This window comes from Stegastes partitus, unplaced genomic scaffold (assembly GCF_000690725.1).
Source record: "Stegastes partitus isolate 25-593 unplaced genomic scaffold, Stegastes_partitus-1.0.2 Scaffold563, whole genome shotgun sequence".
Lineage (NCBI taxonomy): Eukaryota > Metazoa > Chordata > Actinopteri > Pomacentridae > Stegastes > Stegastes partitus.
The window spans coordinates 149,079-156,768 of NW_007578294.1; the positions used below are offsets into that span (position 1 = coordinate 149,079).

The 7,690-nt window shown below is 40.8% G+C and overlaps 2 protein-coding genes across 2 annotated transcripts in view; both read left to right on the forward strand.

Annotated features, from left to right (window-relative positions):
- Nucleotides 1–962: 962 nt before the first annotated feature.
- Nucleotides 963–5,065, forward strand: LOC103362211 (D-serine dehydratase). Its single transcript, XM_008288504.1, has 10 exons — nucleotides 963–1,001; nucleotides 1,548–1,694; nucleotides 1,792–1,921; nucleotides 2,114–2,264; nucleotides 2,346–2,526; nucleotides 3,334–3,452; nucleotides 4,071–4,197; nucleotides 4,358–4,420; nucleotides 4,498–4,603; nucleotides 4,678–5,065. Exons 2-10 carry the CDS (start codon nucleotides 1,549–1,551, stop codon nucleotides 4,765–4,767), a joined length of 1,113 nt encoding a protein of 370 aa, XP_008286726.1. The 5' UTR covers nucleotides 963–1,001; nucleotide 1,548; the 3' UTR covers nucleotides 4,768–5,065.
- Nucleotides 5,066–6,068: 1,003 nt separating this feature from the next.
- Nucleotides 6,069–7,690, forward strand: part of orc2 (origin recognition complex, subunit 2) — a 6,744-nt gene continuing 5,122 nt past the window's right edge. The window contains exons 1-3 of the mRNA XM_008288505.1: nucleotides 6,069–6,192; nucleotides 6,420–6,491; nucleotides 7,229–7,393. Of these exons, the coding sequence (XP_008286727.1) occupies nucleotides 6,422–6,491; nucleotides 7,229–7,393 (235 nt within the window). The 5' untranslated portion in view covers nucleotides 6,069–6,192; nucleotides 6,420–6,421. The remainder of the gene's footprint in view (nucleotides 6,193–6,419; nucleotides 6,492–7,228; nucleotides 7,394–7,690) is intronic.

The window sequence follows — 7,690 nt, forward strand, 5'->3', positions numbered from 1 at the left end:
TCTTTAACATTGGCGGCATGAATAAATATCATGAACTGTTTTGACATAAACTTCCCTCATTGTTGGTAAGAGGGAAAAATGACAGATAAGTAGCTTGAACTTTGATGGTGTTCACTTTGGAAAACCTTTAAAAGCCTTAAAGCATTAGTTGTGTCAGTCAGATTGTCTCCCTCTGCTGGACAGAGTCCCTGAAACCAGTAAAACGACTTTAACTGGACTGATTGTTCTGATTATCTGCAGCTAATCAGCAGATCGCTGTGAAATGGAGTCTGCAAGTTTGTAGACCAGAATAATAAGGTGCTCCGGCCTCCTCGCACAAAACCTGCATAAGTTAACTGGTGATTCTAAATTGACTGTGATTGTGAAAGCACCTTTGTCTCTTTGTGTTGGACCATGAAGGACTGGTGACCTCTCCAGGGCGAACACTGGCTCTCAACTAAAGCTGATGTAGACTCCAGCCCCCTGCAAACCTCTACACCCTGTAAAAAATATTTTTTTTTAATTTAAAAAATCTGGAAGCAAGGGTGCCAATAAAATGTGTCAAAAATCCACATTCCCATTTGCACCCAATTATTCTTATCTTCTTTTTTGTTTGTTTGTGAAGACAGCTTCTTTAACCTTTGAAAAGAGGTTAAAGAGGCTGCTCCATATCTATGTAATCTATATTTATTGATGTAATTCAAATCTTTGCTGGATACATACATGGGGTTAAATAAGGGTAAAAAAAAAAAGAAAAAAAAGAAAAAGAAAAGTCTGCTAACCAGCTGAACACCTGAGCTTCATTCTTTTGGTGGAGAAAAGTCAGGAATTAAAGACATAGACTGAAATTAAAAAAAAATGGAAATAATTACTTGTATATAAATCAATAGACAAATGATTTTTCACTTCTGCGCGTCCCGCGGTGAGGATGTTTGACCGCGCACGGCCGCCGTAGTAATGTGACCACAGCTTCCATATGAGATAAAACTCACAACAAATCCAGTCGACGTTGCTTGCAGAAGGTAAATCTTGCTTTGCGCTCCAGTTTGTATTCCGCTGCGTGTATGCTTAAATGCATTTTGTCGTTTTGCTATTTAACGTTACTGACTGTATGGAGAGGACAGTCAGATCCGTTGTTTTATCCTGAAAAATGTCATCTGTCATATGCAACAAACGAGAGAAAATATCAGTGTCGTTATTGAGATTTATTTACTGGATGTGGTTCAATGAGAGAAAGCCAGCCAGGGTAAAATTTAAAATAGTTTAAAACATATTGGTGCTTATTTTTCAAAGTTCAAAGTTCTGCACATTGCATAACCTGAGTTAATGCAACACTACACAAGTGCAAAAAAGGAGAAAAAAAAACAACACGTGAGCTGATTTGTGCATCTATGAAAGGAATTTATGTTTTCTATCATGAGAATACTGTGGGTGGATTGGTGTGAGTTGAACCAGCCATGCACAAGAATTTAATTGCATGAGAACTGTGTGTGTGTGTGTGTGTGTCTGTGTGTGTGTGTGTGTGTGTGTGTCTGTGTGTGTGTGTGTGTGTGTATGTGTGTGTTCAGCATGGAGGGTGAGCCCATCTCGGCCCTGTGCACGCCTGCTCTGGTGGTGGACGTGGACAAAGCGAAGCGAAATGCCCAGAGGATGATCGACCGCTACCAGAAACTTGGAGTCCAGCTTCGCCCGCACATGAAGACCCACAAAACCCTGTACGGACCCACACTGTCACACACACACACACACAGTACACACATACAGGTCATGTGTGTAAGATCGCTGATAAGGTCTGTGTGTCTGCGTGTCCAGTGAGTGTGCTGACATCATGACGGGCGGATCACGGAGGAGCATTGTGGTTTCTACACTTGCAGAGGCCTGTTTCTATGCCGACCATGGATTTGATGACATCCTCTATGCATATTCTCTTCCCTTTGATAAGGTTCTTTGAGCTCAAACTAGTGTATTAGTGCAAACCTTTATATTATAAGCATGTAGGGGGGGGGGACTTGGAAAAAAATTAACTTGTTAAATCAACTAATTACTGTCCAATCTGTTGTATGTAGGTGCATCAGAGAGTCACGCTGACTGAAATATTAAAAATACATATATATGTCTGTGTGTGTCTGATTAGGTGGAGCGTTGTGCAGCCCTGTCAGAGAGACTGGACCTCTTCCAGGTTCTACTGGATCATCCTGATGCTCTGGAGCAGCTCAGAAAAAGGCCATTGAGAGACGGTCGGCAGTGGCACGTCTGGATGAAACTGGACTGTGGCAACGGGAGAGGCAAGCACGCAGGGAAACAGCAGCCCAGCTGACCGTAAGCTTCCGAGCACCCACTGATTATGTGTTGTGTCTTCGCTGCAGCTGGCGTCCTGCACTCGGAGCCTGAGGCGCTCAGACTGGCTCAAGCCATCGCTAAGACGGAGGGCGTGGAGCTGACAGGTGTGTACGCCCACTGTGGAAACACCTACAACTGCAGAGGAGTGGAGCAAATACAGGCTGTCGCCCAGGAAACCACCGACTTCACACTGCAGTTCATGGAGAAGTAAGACAAAAGTTAAAAAAAATATATATATATATACAGGGTGTGTCAGAAAAGTTCCAGGACTGGTGTCACAAAGATATATTTCAAACCCAAACGACAAACTAAGAGTCTTCCCCTTCAGATAATCAACCAGCATGTCTACAAAGAGATTCTGCGGTGTTTGCTTCATTCAGAAAAGAGGCGAGAGTTGTGGCAGGATAAGTGGTGGCTGCTTCACCATGACAACGCGCCTGCTCACAACGCCCTGAGCATCCGACAGTTCCTGGCTGAGAAGAACATCTCCGTGCTGGAGCAACCTCCCTACTCAGCCCACCTGGCTCTGTTGGATTGTTTCCTCTTCCCGAATCTCAAGAGGGTCATCAAGGGGACCCGCTTTGAAGACGTGGACGACATTAAGATGGCTGTGACGACGGAGCTGAGGAGGATCCTGGAAGAATCCTTCCAGGAGTGCATAGCAGCGTGACAGAGAAGGCTGGGAAAGTGTGTTAGACTCCAGGGAGATTATCTGGAAGGGGAAAGCTTTAGTCTGGATTTTAAATATATCGTTTGTGACACCAGTCCTGAAACTTTTCTGACACACATGTTGCTCTCCGTCTGCAGCTGTTAGCTTACATGTTCACCTTATCAGTTCTTTGACATAATAATGTGTTTATAGTCACTGCCTCCAAGTAAATGCAGCTTTCAGTTGTACTGATTCATTAATGGCTATCACATCACAAGGCCTCAGTGCTCTTACAAATAAATAGGTTTGTTATAGTCAGAGTATGTTTTTGTTAATCAGTAACCTTCTCTGGGTTTTTGTGGCAGACTGAAGGCTGTTGGTATCAGCTGTAAGTCCAGCATCGGCTCCACTCCGTCCTGCAGTCATCCGGTCAAGGACATGGCACAGCTGAGCGAGGTGCATCCTGGGAACTACGTCTTCTATGGTGTGTTAATATACAGAGGTGTATCTGCTGGTGCTGCAGCTAAGACCACCTAAACCGAGACCTAGACCTGGTCCTATGCTGCATAGCACAACATATGCTTCCATTAGCTGCAGCCACTTTATCCTGGAAAGACTGCATGACACATTCACTATAAAATATATAACATGCTGACTGTTAAACTATTGAAATTATTATCCTGAAACATACAGTATTAAACTCAGGGTGCTCATATGTATAGCTTATATTTGCTAAAACTGTTTGGGTGAGGGGTAAAGAAATGTCTTTAGGGTTTTATATAGAAGCAGATTCCAGTCATTTACAATCACCTTAATGATGTCGGCAAATAAATCAGACATTGCACAGGCATTAATAATAACCCTTTATTTCTGGTCTTGACTACGCTTGATAAAATACCCAGAATCCTCTTTGGGACCAATACCAGATCAACTAGCAAGTAAGGCCAATTCAGAGACGAGATCTTGAGTATCTTCTTGATCTTGAGTACATCAACATTAATATCTGTGTGTTTCTGCTGCTTTCCCATTTAAATGACTATACTATATAACAGAATGAAGGCAACAGTAATGATTTGTTAAACATATTTTTGGTGGGTTTTAGATGTGCAGCAGTCTACGATCGGCTCGTGCTCTCTGGAGGACGTGGCTGTGAGGGTTTTGACCAGAGTCATCGGACATTGTCCACACAGGAACCAGCTGCTGACTGACTGTGGATGGACTGGAATCAGGTACCTTCATCAGCACTGTTCATGTCACTCAGCAGTGTTGATTCCAGCATTTTTTTTTTTTTAAACTAACCACTATGTTACTGCTCTGTATTGCTACAACCACGTGACTCCTCCTTGGCCTTGACCTGACCTTCCTCCTGCTGTTGTTCATCCCTCTCAGTTTGGACGGAGCTGGAAAACTTCCCACTGGATACGCTGTGATCGAAGGGCATCCAAACCTCAAGTACAGCTCTCTGCTCTTTTCTCTAATCTCAGTGCTGAAGTGTGACTGAAGTCCTGATGAGAGATGTTTCCCTCCAGGTTGGCGTCTATGACCCAGGAGCACGGACGAGTGGAGCCCATCTCAGGACAGCTGGACTACAGCAGATACCCGCTGGGCTCTCTGCTCACACTGATCCCCTACCACGTTAGTACTGCTCAGTGTGGCGTCTGCTTTATCTCTGTCCTCTTGTCTTATTACCTCTGGCTTGACTTTTGCAGGCGTGTGCAGCAGCTGCGATGCATCCTGTGTATCACGTGCACTCTGGGGGTCTTCTGGTGGGGAAGTGGACGCCCACTCGCGGGTGGTGATCGACCGTTCAACAGCTGGTCACTTGTTTATGGTTGAACTTGACAGCAGAGGAGGAAGCAAGCGATGACATCTGTAGTTAAAGCTGTATAAAACTATGGTTGAAGAGTATTCACTGTATCTGTCCTCTTCTTTGTCCCCTAAGTTTGTGCACTTACTCTATTTCAGTACCACTTTTTTAACTAATCCTGGATACAGATTAGACAGACTTGTTCCCTGATCGTTTTATATGAAGGAAGAAATGAAGTGTAAAAAAAGAAAGAAAGCATTTAAATTTTCAAATAAATGACGACTTTAGCACTTTGTTGTGTCCTCTTGCAGAGTTCTCATTATGTGAATTTAAACAGGAGGTGGTGGACTGTGGACGTGATATCAGCCACAAATATAAGTTGGTTAGTGTTGATCATTTACCTAACACACGTTTAGGCATTAAGGTTAATACCCCATGATATTCTATATTATACAGATTTACCTGACAAATTAAAATGGTGTTATAGTTTATCCATACTTGCTTGACTAATTTCAATGTCAAAGTTAAAACCCCACGATATTATATGTTCAGCAAATTTAATTTAAATATCTCGGTTAAGTTCTATAGTATTATTTATTGTACAGATTTTCAAGACTAATATAAATATTAAGGTTAAGACTCCACTTGTTTAATTATTTATTAAACAAGTGTACCACTAACTTTAAATGTTAACATAAAACCCTACAATATTTGCTATTGTGCATATTTTCTTTTCCTGGCCAAAATAAATGATACAGTTAAGATCCTACTACATTTTATATCACACAAATTTACCTTATTAAAAATACATTACTGTTAGGACCCCACAAAATTATATATTATACAATCTATGACTAATTTGAATGTTAAAGTTTAGATCCTACAATATTATTTATTATACAAATTTACCCGACTAATTTAAATATTGTAGATAAGACCCCACAATATTATTTGTTATGTAAGTTTAACTGACTACTTAATTTTTTTTAATTAAAAATGTGCTTTCGACCCTACAAGCAATAGAAAAATAAGCAATAAAAAAAATCAAAAGTTAAGAAACTGCAACATTATTTATTTTAGTTTTCTTCTGTGTTCTGATCATGACATTATATTATCATTTATTAAAATATAATACAGGGAAATGCCACCTTTTTTTTTTATTGTTTTTATCGAACTACATCAATATTTCAGTTGATAAAAATCTGTGTTGTATGAGTTGTGGCGTGAGGTGCATCTTGGGAAATGTGGTTTTACTGAAAGCAGCGTTCTGATTGGTCGCCGTGTGACCTTTCACTTGTCACGTGGTTTAAAAACTTCAGCAGGATGGCGCGGAAAGTCATTACTGGAGCACACGGCTGAGGTTTCAGTTTATGAGGATTTTATTTATACTTTTTACAGGCGGCACTGACATTATCAAGTAAGTAACCTCCGTTTAGACGCAGCGTGTTTGTTTTCCACTTTTCTTTTCGACTTTCAGAGTGTTTCTTCCGACTGTCCGCAGCGCCTTTCTTTACCTTTTCTGCATTTTCTTTTCACTGAATACAAACCTTTGATGTTAGCATCACAAACACCTCAGTTTGTTGTAGTTAGCTGTTAGCTGTTAGCTAGCCGCTGTCACACTGCATGCTGTGTTTTCATCTTCAGTCATGAGTGTGCTGGAGGTGAAGTTCGTCGGGGATGGAGATGTTCTGGAGCACATCGTGGACAAACAGGAAGGTATGGACACTTAAACACATGTTCGCCGTTTACAGCATGCTCATGTCTGACATTTAGGATTATATTAAAGCTGCAACGATTAATTAATCAGTTGACAGCTCTTAAGTTAATTGCAAACCATTCTGAAAATAAGTTAACTGGTTTGAGTCATTATAAATTGTCTAAATTCTCTGACTCCGGCTTCTTAAATCTGAATATTTTCTGGTTTCTTTATCCCTGTATGATAGCAAACAGATTATCTTTGGGGGTTGGACAAAGCTTTATTTTTAAGAACTTCATTTTGGGCATTGAGAAACACTGATCAATATTTTTTCACCATTATGTGATATTTTAATAACCCAAAAACTACTACTTTAACCCCAAAAAATAATCAGTTAGAGCCCTCGATTAAAGGCAGCGTTAGAGTACTGTTGTTGTATGTGTTTGGTCTGTCTAGTATCCTTGTTTAGACTCTAATTAATATGATTTATGGATATGATTAATATTTAAAATAAAGAAACAATATTCTTTGCGATTGTCGTATGAGTTTTTAAGTCATTTACAATGCAGCCAAAATATAATACAGTAGCTGCAGTTGCTTTTTGGCAAGTACAAAACTGCAGTACATGAGTTGAACTGGTCCTTTACAGTGATTCAAACAGGTGGGAAGGATTGTTTATTTTACAGAGCAGGTGAAACAATGCAGAGACATGAGGATGTTGTTTTTATTGTTGTTGTTTGTGTTCCAACATGTGAAGGTGTGCAGAGCGGCGGCAGCAGCAGCTCTGTTCAGAAGATGGTGAAGTTTAAGAGTCCAGCTGGTCGACGGGGAGGCAGAGAGGATGCAGAGCAGGATGGGGCTGAAAATGGATTCCTCGATGAGCAGAATTACATCCAAGCTTTAGGAACAGACAACGCAGAAGGTGAGCGATGGAGACGTTGAACATCTTTAGAGTCTTCTTGGCAGGTCCAGTGTTTTTTTCCAGCCCTCTCACTGATTTTTTTCACCAATTAGGACTTTAGCCTGCTGCTGACTAATGCAGAACAATATCCAGCTGCCTTTTATAGTACACTTAAGTAAGCTACAGTTATTTAAAACTGTAGCAATCCAGTACAGCAGCTCTGTAAAACTATTGATGAAGGTGGAAGTGTTTTATTGATGCTGTTATAGAGCAACTTTATGATTATTGTGGAGGCTGTAGTTGCTTGTTTCTTCTCTG

What these genes read in the sequence shown, in the direction of transcription:
- LOC103362211 (XM_008288504.1), top strand. Translation starts at nt 1,549, where the DNA reads ATGGAGGGTGAGCCCATCTCGGCCCTGTGCACGCCTGCTCTGGTGGTG. An exon ending in ACACTGCAGTTCATGGAGAA is followed by an intron (nt 2,527 to 3,333) that starts GTAAGACAAAAG and finishes TTTTTGTGGCAG; the next exon opens with ACTGAAGGCTGTTGGTATCA. An exon ending in TGTGGATGGACTGGAATCAG is followed by an intron (nt 4,198 to 4,357) that starts GTACCTTCATCA and finishes CATCCCTCTCAG; the next exon opens with TTTGGACGGAGCTGGAAAAC.